The 13281-nt window shown below is 54.1% G+C and overlaps 4 protein-coding genes across 4 annotated transcripts; 3 read left to right on the top strand and 1 right to left on the bottom strand.

The window, feature by feature from the left end:
- The first annotated feature begins 136 nt into the window (after window positions 1–136).
- Window positions 137–1813, top strand: SODALDRAFT_78286 (hypothetical protein). Its single transcript, XM_028615687.1, has 2 exons — window positions 137–217; window positions 272–1813. The coding sequence occupies exon 2, from the start codon at window positions 451–453 to the stop codon at window positions 1333–1335; it is 885 nt and encodes a 294-aa protein (XP_028462939.1). The 5' UTR covers window positions 137–217; window positions 272–450; the 3' UTR covers window positions 1336–1813.
- A 2253-nt stretch (window positions 1814–4066) lies between these two features.
- SODALDRAFT_329315 (glutathione S-transferase domain-containing protein) lies at window positions 4067–5076 on the bottom strand. Its single transcript, XM_028610900.1, has one exon. The coding sequence runs from the start codon at window positions 4989–4991 to the stop codon at window positions 4101–4103; it is 891 nt and encodes a 296-aa protein (XP_028462938.1). The 5' UTR covers window positions 4992–5076; the 3' UTR covers window positions 4067–4100.
- A 1521-nt stretch (window positions 5077–6597) lies between these two features.
- On the top strand, window positions 6598–8368 carry SODALDRAFT_284343 (phosphoglycerate mutase-like protein; the record flags this gene model as incomplete). The annotated part of the gene is made up of 4 exons (XM_028608462.1): window positions 6598–6766; window positions 6851–6984; window positions 7100–8002; window positions 8108–8368. The coding sequence occupies 4 exons, from the start codon at window positions 6598–6600 to the stop codon at window positions 8366–8368; spliced, it is 1467 nt and encodes a 488-aa protein (XP_028462937.1).
- Window positions 8369–11389: 3021 nt separating this feature from the next.
- SODALDRAFT_329311 (methyltransferase domain-containing protein) lies at window positions 11390–12607 on the top strand. Its single transcript, XM_028610899.1, has one exon. It carries the CDS (start codon window positions 11504–11506, stop codon window positions 12227–12229), a length of 726 nt encoding a protein of 241 aa, XP_028462936.1. The 5' UTR covers window positions 11390–11503; the 3' UTR covers window positions 12230–12607.
- Window positions 12608–13281: the final 674 nt, after the last annotated feature.

Raw genomic sequence — 13281 nt, 5'->3', positions numbered from 1 at the left:
TCATAGAACGACTGCTGTGAAGGACAAGCAGCCGCCGGACTCGCTGAGCCACTACCGGCGATGAAGCCACCACATCGAATACACCAGCTCGTATTTCAGCTTGGCGAGCGAAGTTGTGACTATCGCTTCCTCTGCGAGTGGTGCGCTGTCGATGGCATCGGAAGGAGAATCGACGGAATAGAGGACAAGAGGCTGGGGCCGCTGTGCCAACAGCAACGTGAGTCCAAAAAGTTTGCTTTGTTAGCTTGAACTGAAAGTCTATAAATCACAGCTCATCCCTCGCGAGTCTTTGGTTTTCAGACTACAAGATCATCAGGCCCCGAAGCAGAGAACAGCAACTACACTGCAACGGACAGACAACTTCTCCAAGCCCTATTATCCTCTTGTTGATCAGATCAGACAATCCGATACACATCCTCCCTCGTCTCTTACTTCCCGTTAGTCAAAGAAATGAAACCGACTCCTCTCGTTCTCCTTTCCCTCGGCGTCCTAGCCGGTGCTGCCCCTGCCGCGGATGGCCCTCTCAACCAACGGGCTACCGAGGGCAAAGGCCTTGCCCTGCGATCTCGGGAGTCTGATGTCATTGGCGCCGGCATTGCAGAGACCAAAGTCAACCGCTCTCTACGCCAGACAGCCAGTCTAAAGGCCCGTCGGCGGCGGTACCGCATCCAGCGCCGCCGTCCCGATGATGATGACTCGGGCGACGAGAACACGACCGACGATGAGGCCAGCAACCCAGTCGACGACAACACGGATAGCGACACGGATAACGATACCGATGTCGACACCGATGTCGACACTGACAATGACGATCCTCACCCAGGCCCGCCTCCCGCGGTCTCGGACCACGCACCTCCCAACCCCCCCGCCCCTACCTTTGCGCCGGGCCACGAGGACACCGATACCGACAACGACGGCCACACGACGTGTGAAGACGACGACGACGACGACGACGATGACGATGACCGTCGTGTGTGCACCAGGAGGCCGGCCGTTTCGGTGCAGCCGACGCCGACCGCCGCCGCCGATGGCAACAACACCGATCAGGATACCGATACCGATGCCGATTCTACGGACTGTGACACCGACACGGATGACGAGGATCGTCGGTGTAGGTCGACGACGACGATGACCCACGTCAGCACCATTCTCAACCCTACCAACACGCTGAGTGTGACGCCGACGCCGACGCCGACGCCGTCCGATGCGAATGACGGCGATGACTCTGATGATGAACCGGACCTTCCTACCAGCGGTGCGGAGAAGATGGACCCCTACAACCTTCGGAACGCTGCTGTCCTTGCTGGAGTTGTTGCTGCAGCGTTGGCCATTTAGTCTGGTTGTGTCAGTGTGCGAGAGGTAGATAAAGATGCCTCGGATACCCTTTTACATGCATCCGTTGCTTTCTTTTCCTCCTTGTTGTTTTCTTCTTTTTTTATTTGTTTGGGATATGTTGGGAAAGACATGTTCCTTTGTCCTTGAACACCATCATGTTCAATGTTTTTTTCCACCTGTCTCTTCCTTATGTTACCCATATTGGCTCACGAGAATGATGGAATGTTTTATGAGTATACCTATACCACTCCCTTACAGACCGAGACGTTGATTTATATTTATTGATCGGCAGGGTGGCCACCACCATGATCAATAACTACATGTACCTACCTTAAAATACTACTGTCCTTCCCGATTTGGTTCCCACCTGTGAAGCGCCCTGCATGGCATCTGGTTCTTATCTTGCCGACATATCCGTGATATCCTGGTGGGCTTCTACGAAGGGTCTAGAATCCTAGACGGTACCCGCTTACCCGTGCAGTACAAAGAATACAAGACATGTGAAGTCCTCGCCTAAGGTAAGGTAGGTACCTTACCGTACATGTCGTGATAACCAGGCAGATAAGAACTCCGTGTGATTTTGATGAATGGAGTTTCGATCGAACCCGGTACTTAGGTCACGAGATTTCAACAGGCTCCATGGACTTGAAACACAAGAATCCGGATGATGGTACGTCGTATTAAAACAAGTACAGATCATTATTAATCAATTCTCCGGAACCATAGCTGTGGTTCGCAAGTTTGACTCCATTGGCTCAACTTTGCTAGGTTTACTAAATTAGTAGGGCGGGATTCAATCAACGTGTGGGCGACGGCCAAGCGGGACGTCGCCCGGCCAGATAAGCAGAAGATTCAAAAAGATTCAAATGGCGAAAGGAGGCGAATTCCTAAGAGATCATGCGGATCTACGGGCCGGACCCCCACGGCCACGACGGATAACCTTTCTCGAACAACCTTGAACGGAACAGCCGCCCAGGGATGTTGCAAATGCCGACAGACGGCAGAGGTTGCCGACGCTGTACACGTACGTGGTAGGGCAGCAGGGCGTTGCGAACTAATAAGGTAAGGTAGTGTAGGTTGCGATCGCGATCCATTCTTATCTCGGTGGGTGGTCCGTACAACGCACCTTTAATTATTAAGGTAGGGTTCGCGAAGTAATCGAATAGAATGCCTCCGATTCCAGACCGAATTTTCTCGCTACTGATGAGACTCCCGCCCCGACAACACCGAAAGAGTACCTTCGTCTCCGTGTCCCAATCAGTTATTCCTAACCAACGTTACACGATTCTGATAACCGAGAAAATTTCTCTGTTTCTCGAATCATCACCGACCTTTTTATTTTGGGCCTGCATCGGGGAAGTGAACCGAACATCCATCCTGCTGACTGTCTCACGCTCTTAGACACACGACCCGTATATATATAATAGGTACCTACGTGTCATGCCTTACCGCTCTCTGATGTCTTGAACATTTTTCGTCCATCTTTCTGCCGCAAAGTGTGTGTTAATAAAGTCCATCTTGCCTACATCAACATCCAGTCTTCCATCTCACGACGCATCGTCTTTCTTCACAATACACAAACTTCGGTCACAGACTACCAAGACCAAGACTCGGAAATCAATCTTATTGTGTCATCATCCAACACAATACATAATACAACAAGCATTTCCGCGAGCATCTGCCCTCATTACATTGCGGCACATCCTCACCATCACCTCACCATCACCACACCACAATAACCCACAAAAAAGGGTCAATTTCATCAACTCTCGCACATCCACACAAAAACCACAAACCTCAACCCAAAATGTCCGACCCTAGCCGCGCCACGCACGGGTCGAATTACGCCAATGTGCACGAATACCGGCAGGCCATCATGCAACTCGAGGAGAGGAACAGCATCGCAGCACGAATGACCCAAATGAATGTCGACTTTTCCTCGAGCGGTACACGGGCCAACACGACTGCTTCGCGTGGACAGAGCGGCGATTCGAAACTGGTGGTGTCTGACGCCAGGCATAGCAGTCGGTCATAAAGGTCGCGCTGTTTAACAATCGAAGAAAAGAAAAGAACAAAAGAAAAAGAAGAAGAAAAAGAAGAAAAAAAAAACCCCGAGGAACCGAGTAATTACTTCATCACGACTTGGCAGCATTTCAGCGTCACGAGTAGCAATACGTTGTATACATGGATGGCGTCAGGGTCAGGGACCAATAGAACAGGCAATGGATTTGTGATTTTTTTTTCCTTCTTTTCGGCCACGGATATTCATAGACGGATGCACGTTTATTATGCAAACACGGCTTGCGCAATCGGACTTTATAGAATAATGCTACCTTATGCTTTGCAAATACCTCCTCGCTTGGCGATTTTCCACCCGTGTCCCGTCAGGTCGTGTGCCGGCTACCTGCTGAACGGAATAGGAGGTGAGATGAGCCGCAACGTAGTAGGTGACGGTAGCATGTGAACGTGAGGTGAGCCATTAAAGGCGTTTCGGATCCATCATCCCAGTAAACTCAACCCTGGCTGCTGAATGTCACCGACTGCACCCCTACACTACGTCTACGTGTACGTTGTACACTGCACCCTTGCAGCGCCACGCAGGTGCTGTACGTGTACCGATCTTCGCGGGGAGGGGCTTCCGGCATCCGCCATTCTGTGTTTGTTTCATCCCCTGGTGTATGGCGCGCCAACGCCCGCATCATCCGCCACTGGGGCATCCCGATTCCCGACACGCAACACCCCTTATCTCTACCACTTGACCTCACTCACGGCATCCTCCCGCCCATCCGGGTAGCCTGACCGACCAGCGAATGGGTCGTGTTGTCCGCATACCGCTTGTACACCTCCACGTACGCCGCCGCGTCGCTCATCGTCCCCCTGACGCTCCTCCTCTCATGCACGGCATCGAACCACACCCGCCACCGGACCCAGTCCTGCTCGTTCTCGCCGCCGTGCTCGGGCGCAGGGACCCCCACGCCCCCGGGCTTGTAGTGGTCGAGGAGGAACAGCCTCACGGCCCAGGGCGCCAGCATGGCGTCGACGAGGGAGAACTCCTCCCCGAGGAAATACGGCAGCGTGTCGTCCATCTCGCGCACCAGCAGCCGCAGCTGCTCGAGGAAGTGGGCCCGGGCTTCTGCGAGGGCGGACGCGTCGGACGGGTCCTGCTGGAGGAACTTGTAGAAGGCGGGCACGATGCGGGTGTTGATGTGGTCGATCCACAGCCGGCACCGGGCCCGTTCGTAAGGGTCGTCGGCCGGGAGGAAGCGCGGTGCCGCCGCCGCCGCCGCCGTCGCCGCCCCGTACTCGGTGGTCGTGTTGGTGGTGGTGTCGGCGAAGGCCTCGTCGAGGTACTCGGCGATGACGGTGCTGTCGTAGAGGGGTTTGCGCGGGTTGCCGTGGTCGTCGGGGGGCACGGCCAGGGCGGGGACCAGGCCGCGCGGGTTGATGGCGAGGAAGGACGGGTCTTTGCGGTAGGGGTTGATTTCGACGTATTGGTAGGGGATCTTTTTCTCTTCGAGGATGATCCAGACGCGTTGCACGAACGGGCAGAACCAGCTGCCGTAGAGCGTGACGGCGGGCTCTGCGGAGTGTTGGGAGATGAGGCCGGCTGCGGCGCCCGTGGCGTGTTCGGGGATGGACGTGTCGACTGAGGCCATGGTAGTGAGGACGGTAAGATCGAATTCGAGGCGTACGAAATGGAGATGCCCAGGATAGAATCGTAACTCGTGAGGGAAGTGGTGATAAGAGTGAGAGATGCCGCGGGTTGTTCCTTATCGTGAGATTCATCGTGGGGGTTTCAAAAAAACCATAGGCTCGTGCTCGCTCTGTGGTGATGAGGCAACGATGACGTATGAATTGGAGTGGAGGGTTTGAGGTGAGCATCCGTACACCGACAACTGTACGAAGTACCGAAGTACAAACAAAGTATTGGATCCGGAGGTCGGACCGGACAAGTCACAAGAGTCGGGCACTCCGACGAGATATCAATCGGAGAATATACAAGTCAAGAACCCGGTAACCGTACACTACCGAGTGTAGTGCATACCTACCTAGACAGGTAAAAAACAATAACATTCGAAAATATTGTCCATGTACTTACTAGTAGTACCTGTGAGGGTATTCGGGCCGTCGTCAACAGGGACGGTCAGTGATGGCGGTACTTTCGTACGGAACTTCGTGAGGTACCTTGTACAATTCAGACCATTCACTCTTACGGAAATGCTTCCTATTACACGTGTATGTTCAATGTTCCCTTTAGAGATCAACAAACATTGGCCCATTTCAATCCCCGGACATTCCTCCTCTCTTCTGCCCCTTTTTCAAGTGGACTTGATGGTCGGTCTCGCCTCAGTCACCAGTCACCGGGCGTGATAATCCGCCAAGGTCGCATCGCAGGCCGATGCACGTGTCCCGATGCGAAAGGGGACGGACATGCATGAATTCATGTAGGGGTGGCTCCTCGGACGTGTCCTGCCTTTTATGCTTGCAGGGATATATCCAATTCTGCTCGGATTCAATGCTTTGCTTTCAGAGTCGGGACTCTTCTGCATTGATTGCGAGTCCATAAGCATTGAGCACGCCTTGGATAACGGCTCAGCGATTGGCCCAGGGGGTCGTGGATTATACCTTATGGATAATATCACCGCCCCTGTCCCTTACTTACAGCGTATCCCCATCGGAATTATCTGCGGACCTCTCGGGTTTGAACGAACAAGGACCTCTGATCTGCTGATAACCGACCGCCCGGATTCAATCGGTTACCTCGTGCTGCTTCCACAGCGAGATTCTTACCATCAGTCATCTCATCGGCTCAGTGCGATGGCCCCAAGACGGGGCATCTAGCTATTTCGAGAGTGGAATCCCGACAGCACGCCCAGGGACCCGGGGGGGCGCGAGACCGAATCAAACATCCCAATCTTCTCACGTGTTTACGAAGAACATTCAAAACGTGCATGTGGGCTCGTGGAATCAACATCCTTCCCACACGACACGCCAGGCCCATTTCTATCATGTCGCCGGGTCGTCAAGTCAAATCAACAGCGGTGCAATGCACGAGAATCTGTATAAAAAGATGCGTGCTTCTTTGGCTGCATGATGTGTGCTTTGCGAAGGGCTGATGGGTCAGGTCGCCTCTCATCACCCTCAAACTGTGTGTTCAGTGGCTGCAGATCGCCAAGAAGCCGTCAAACGAACGCATCCGCTTCCCGAAGCACCCGAAACCACCCGAAAGCACCCGATCATTGCTCGATCGATTGGTAGACCATGAGCTTCCTTCCTACCTTGGCCTTCGCCATCGTGGCAACCGCTGGCGCCGCTCACGCTTTGGGCGCCGGCACGTCCTTGGACCCCATCCAACCGGTTTTGCTTCCGGATGGTGCTCTTGCGAAAAATCCCCTTGCCCATCTCGGAGCCAACGGTCCTTGGGTGGCCGGTGAGTCTGAGTCCCTAAAAAAAAACATCCAACGCCCTTAAACGTCTCAACTGTTTATTGACACGATCCCGCGCTGCCGTGCAGCCCCTCCCGTCACCGGCATCTCGACTGAGATCCCCGAAAACTGCCACGTCGATCAGGCTGCCTATGTCCTCCGCCACGGGTCTCGGTATCCCGACACCGGTGCTCATAATGGTTGGGTTGAGATGGCACGCCGTGTAAGTCCAGTACCTCTTCCGTGGAAATGTCGTTGCCAAAGGGGGAGAAAGAAAAAGAAAGAAGAAATCGGTATCATGTGGAAACCGTCAGCTGACCCTTAAACCTCATCTCAAGTTCAAGGAGAGCAACTACACAGCTACCGGCCCTCTCTCCTTCTTCCACACCTGGGACACTCCTCTCACGGACCCCGCCATGCAGATCGCCCAGCTCAGCAAGACAGGCTACAAGGAGCTTTTCGACCTCGGATACACCCTAAGGACACGGTATCCCGACCTATATAACGAGGGAGAAGAGTTCTTTGTCTGGGCCAACAACTACACCCGCGTGATCCAGACTGCCCAACTCTTCGTCCACGGCTACCTCGGCACCAACTCCTCCCTGGGCACCGTCATCTCCGTCACCGGCCGCGGCATGCCCGCCCACCTAGGCGACACCCTGGCCCCGTCCGACATGTGCCCGACCTTCCGGGACGACAGCAGCCGGCAGACGGCCGCATGGCGCTCCGTCTGGCTCCCTTCGTTCATCGGCCGTCTCTCGCAGTACGCCGAGGGCGACCTGCACCTGGACGACGGCCACTGGAACGACTTCCCTTATATTTGTGGGTTTGAGTCCCAGATCACTGGCCGCCTGTCGCCCTTCTGCGACACGTTTACCCAGGAGGAGCTCGCGCAGTACGAGTACCAGCAGGACCTCCGCTACTACTACGGCGTCGGGCCGGGAGCGGACGTCGCGTCCAAGATGATGGTTCCGTTCCTTCATGCCCTGATGGGGCGGTTCGTGGAAGGTCCTGAGAGTGAGGGCGTCCGGGCCGACGGTACCCCGTTTACGCTGCCCAAGCTGCTCATGAGCTTTCTCAATGACGGACAGCTTAACCAGCTCGCCGTGGCTACCGGGGTGTTTGACGAGCAGAAACCGCTCCCCCTCGACCATATCCCCGAGGACGGCGACAGGTTGTGGAGGAGTTCGCGGATCTCGCCCATGCGCGGCACCATTGCCTTCGAGCGCTTGAACTGCAGGGTTGAGCGGGGTGGTGACGATGACGAGGAGGAGGACGATGGCGCATCGACCACCACTACTAGGGCGTGTATCCCCCGCCCGACTGCCACGGTACCCATTGTGAAGCGTGCGGAGGGCGGTCGTAATGAGACGTTCGTTCGCATTCGCATCAACGAGGTGCCGCATGCTCTGCCCTCGTGTCATGACGGCCCCGGCAAGTCGTGCCGTCTGGACAACTATGCCGCTTACATCGCGGATAGGCTGGAGGCCCATGGGGATTTTAGGGAGATTTGCAATGCGACGGATCCGGCTACCCCTAGTGAGGTTCTCGGCGCGAGCTTTTTCACCAACTTGGCGCAACCGCATCTACAGTATGTCCGGCCTTAGTTGGACGATTCGGTCTGGGGTCTCGCAGATTCAGACTTGTAGTATACTCATTACTCTTACTATTTAGCACAGATAGATTACCCATGTCATGTCAGGCGTGATGCCATCATCTCTTCCAGATCAGAAACCGCGCACGTTCATAATCCCGCGTCTTTCCCCATCAGCAGAAACACGCTCCGGTATTCCCCATCCCTCAGAAACTCCCAGGCAAGTCGTCCACGGGCGTCACCTTCTTGACCACTTTGGCCGGGGACCCGATGGCGACACTAAAGTCGGGAATGCTCTTGGTCACCACGCTGCCGGCCCCAATGGTGCAGCCCTTGCCGATCGTCACGCCGGGCATGATGGTCACGTTGCCACCGATCCAGCAGTCGTCGCCGATCACCACGGGGCCGGCATATTCGATGTAGTCGCGCCTGGACTGCACTTCGACTTCGTGCGTCGCGGCGAAGATGGAGACGTACGGGCCGAACATGACCCGGTGACCGATTGACACGAGGCCGCAATCGAGGATGACGAGGCTGGCCGTGTTAGTTGGCGTCTAGTCAAGGGAAAGACAGTCAAGGGGAAAAGAAAGAAAGAATTGAAGAAAGATTGAAAGAAAAGGCTCACCCAAAGTTGGCATAAAATTGGTCTCCGAGGATCGTGTTGCAGCCATAGTCAAGGCTGAAAGGCGGCTCAATAAACGGCTCCTTCCCCACCTTGCCGAGTTGCTTCCGGAGCATGGCTTCCCGGTCGGCCGTCAGGGACTCCAGCGTGGCGTCTTCTGGGAAGTAGTTGTTGTATTTGTGCATAAACCGGCGGGCCTTGAACCGGCTCTGGAAGAGCTCGGGGGCCAGGCTGTTGTAGCTGTACGTCGATGAGTGTTGTGAGCATATACGGGAGACAAACCGGATATCAGCCCCAGCTTCCAAGCAGGATCCCTTACAGCATTCCGGAGATCATCTTCTCGTAATCATCACACCAAGGGACGTTGTCGAGAGACTTCGCGACCTCGATGGCCTCTTGGTCCTTCTCGGTGGCGGCCATGTCGTCTGGGGAGTCGGATGTCGGGAGCTTCGAGTGTAAGGCGGGGTGAGCGATCGCTGATCGGTGACGAAGCGTTCAGTCTTCGATTCGAAGTGCCAGCAGAGGACAGGGGATCTGAGTCTGGCTGGCAGATGATATCGCGGGCCCGAAGATGGATTTTGACACGCGCGGCAGGGATGTTGGATTGACGTTGCGACGCTGATGGATCAAATGCTACCATATATGTGTGCATGTGGTGAATAGGAAAAGCATTGCCGATCATTCATCCCGCTGGGTGTATTGTATGTATGTGTGGGAAGAAGCGTCGTCCGCTGATGGTTTTAAGGAGGACAAAGGACAAGTCGCGGTAGTGCGGGCCGGAAACGGACGGACGTCAGCAGGTGTCACAACGTAGATGGGAGCGGAATTGCCTAAATAGGCAAGTCAAGCGGAAGTGCCGAGAACAGTTCCTCTTGACTCGATATCACCCTCGTGTCTTAGGGGGCGTGATAAACACGAGAAATCCTATATAGGACTAGACTTGTGTTAAGTTGTGGCCGTTAATGAAGTGAGAAAGTTTTGTTAATCGGGTGTTGAGTTGCGGCGTGAGAGCAAGGTTAGTGTTTTTGCTCGGCTTAGAAAACATTGACGTTTCTATAAAACTAAACAAAAGGGGCAAAAGCAAGTAGCAATGAAGAAAGAAATAACAAGAAGTAAAGAGACAAAGGGTTCATAAGTCAGGTCTCGAGATATAACTTAAAGAGAGAAATAACATCAACTAAGAATAGTCATCTTAAGAGATATGACTGCTGGATTTAATACTGGTGTTAGTCCTATTCAGAAGCTTTAGGAGGAGGGAATACTCGTGTTAAAAGGTTTGTTAGACTACTATATTAGTTAGTTTACCCTACGAAGATAGACTATCACGAAATCTATAAAACGCCCCTATTAGCCATGACCAGGGTCTCCTTAACTCCGAGATCTGACCTGGTGTCTTAGCTCGAGTCCCTGATGGATTCACGACATGTAACTGCCGTGTCCATGCCGATTCCTACCCTTATTCGGCCGATTAGAAATACTTCGACCGGTCTGAGTAAGTCACGGCCCATTACAAGCCTTCTACCAAGGGGGTTTCAGTGTGATAACTTTCTTTTTCCATCATTGTCAGAGAGAAAGGGGTCTCTAGTCTTCTATGCTCCAGGTCTTCATCTGCATCTGCAGCCTATGTAGAGGGTCCCGGGGAGTTTCTGGGGATCTCTAGGTAACATGAGAGAAAGAATCCCGTGCCAATGCCGCCTTATGCAAACGTGGGGCACAGCGCCAGAAAACACACCGAGTGGTGATCTTGTCCTGCATCAACGTGGGGCCCTAAAGCCCCTTTTTGCCGCGAAAAGAAGCCATGGTGTCATTGCCATTGGTCAACCACCTGTCAGGTCAAAGTTGCACTCGGGGAGTTGATATGTAGAACTGATTGGTCAGGTCTGGGAAGCTGACGGGCTCGGGAAATAAGAGCTGATCCCGTTGCAGAGAGATTTGATCCTGATTCCTCATGCTTGCTGCCGCCTGCGGGCCGCGGTTACAGTTGAGGCTACAGGGCACAGGCTACAGGCTCTACAGCCTACCATGCATGTGCTGACCTGATCCTTCTACCATATACACACTGAATGCACCTGTGCTGTGACTTTAGCCCCCTGGAAAATAGTGCATGTGGCCAACTGCAGAGCGGCGCAGGTGGTCGAGAATCGAGATGCCTCCGCTGCAGCGACAAAGCCCTGAGCGTCTGTGGACAAGGCCGTAAACTCGGACACCGCTCGTAGTATACATGTAACCAACACGTCTCCTCAATCCCCCAGTGACCTCTCCTGAGTCTTCCCCCTCAATTTGCCATCGTCGATTATCCTCCCCAGCGGGCCCAGCCCTCTCCTCAGAGCCCCTCGAGGCTATCGTCCATCTGCCCATCCTTCAGACAGACCTCTGTCTCCCTCTCTCCCTCTCTCACTCTCTCCCCCCTCTCCCTCTCTCTCGAGTCTCAACCTCTCTCGCTCTTTCTCTGTCTACTAAGCCATCGTCGCACGGCTCCAACATCTCACTCAGTACACGCTTTCACCCCCCCCTCGTCCGCCCACCATGTCCGACATAGGCGCCGACAAGAATGCGGCGTACATCACGACCTACTCGCCCTCCTTCCTAACCCACATCTACGACAGGTATGTCCTGGGCTTCAACATGAGCATCATGTGGGGCTGCCCAGTCGAGAGCATCCTCCTCCCCTTCTTCAGCGAAAATTTCTCGCGGAACCACCTCGACGTCGGCGTCGCCACGGGCTACTTCCCCGCCGCCGCCCTCGCGCGCCCCTTCCGCCGCGACAGCAAGCAGCACCTCACCTTGCTGGACCTGGGCCCGAACCCGCTGCGCGCCGCCTCGGCCCGCGTCCTCTCCGTCGCCACCGCCACCGAGCTGCGCTGCGTCGAGGCCGACGTCACCGAGCCCCCGCCCGACGAGCTGCGCGGCAGCCGCTTCGACTCCATCTCCATGTTCAACCTGTTCCACTGCGTCCCCGGCGGCAAGGCCAAGTTCCGCGGCCTCGCCACCTTCAAGGGCCTGCTGAGCGAGAACGGCGTCCTGTGCGGCTGCACCGTCCTCGGGAACGCGCACGCCGCGAACTGGTTCACCTCCAAGTACCTCTGGCTGTACAACAAGCAGCTGCAGGTCTTCCATAACTACGACGACAGGAAGGAGGACGTCCTGGAGGTTTTGGAGAGGGAGTTTGAGGAGGTCGAGACGTGGGTTATCGGCACCATGATGTTGTTTAGGGCGAAGAAGCCCAAGAAGACCCCCGTTGATGTGCAGTGATTCTGATGGCTCAACGAATGCTACGATGCGTATATCGAGATCTCCCCAACAAGCCCCAAGCGTCGTGACTCGTGAGACTGCGATGCCATAACTGGAGTTGCTTCGAGTAAGTGAAAAGGGACGTGGAAATTATTCTGCGGGTATGACAAGGTTCATCGTCCATGGTGAGAGCTTTTGGACTTACTCTTCTCAGGTATCGCTTAACACCGCAAGACACATGGGAACGTAAGCTTGGAGAAATGTTGTATCAAATTGCTATGGTAGATGAGGAACATGCATGTACTGATGTGCTGGACCTGGATGCAGAGCTTAACAAACGGATCCTATACTACTATGGGCTCTTATGCATAACTGGAAGTTACTGTACATATAACCACAATGTGTTTAAAAACACTCTGATTTCAATTTCTAGGGCGATTTGGCACAGCTTCCATCTATACTACCTTCAAGTCTAAGACTAAAAACTTCCACGTATGGCAAAACAGAACTCGATACTGATATTGGAATATTTATTGGGGAGAGATAGTTATGTACGGAGCAGTGGGTAAAGTAAACTATCTTTTGAAGCTTAGGCTCTCAGCCCCTGGATCTTGATGGGCCACAATACTCCAGTTGCTGTGGCGGTTAAAGTTACTACAAGAGGCACCTCGGTCCCTAAAAGACCAACACCAACAACGGAGTGTAGGGGGGTTGCAAGACATTTGGAGACCCCTCAAGCAAGTGTCTATAGTGTAACAATAACCAAGTCTCGGGAGTGCCTTGTTGTGTGCAGAAGCTTCTCTTTGCCTCGACCCCTATTCTGTCAGTGCCTAGTTGGTCAGACATGTACCTACCCGGTCTCTTTTGGAGCAACATAACGGCTGTTAGTATCATCAGGTTTCTAGTTCTTAAGGAATCCTTGCTACAAAGTCAAACTCTTGCTAGCTGTGGTTCCCAATGACAGTTTCATGGAGTATCTGTCGCACTTTAGCCAACAGATAACGGAGCGAATAACTAATCTCAAGGTCACGCCATGCTCAGGTCGTGTCTCGCCAGACAGGTCTCTTACTTTG

The sequence above is a fragment of the Sodiomyces alkalinus genome (genome assembly GCF_003711515.1).
Source record: "Sodiomyces alkalinus F11 unplaced genomic scaffold SODALscaffold_12, whole genome shotgun sequence".
In the NCBI taxonomy this organism is placed as follows: domain Eukaryota; kingdom Fungi; phylum Ascomycota; class Sordariomycetes; order Glomerellales; family Plectosphaerellaceae; genus Sodiomyces; species Sodiomyces alkalinus.
Note: the sequence above shows the minus strand (reverse complement) of the source record. Positions and strands in the feature narration are given on the sequence as shown.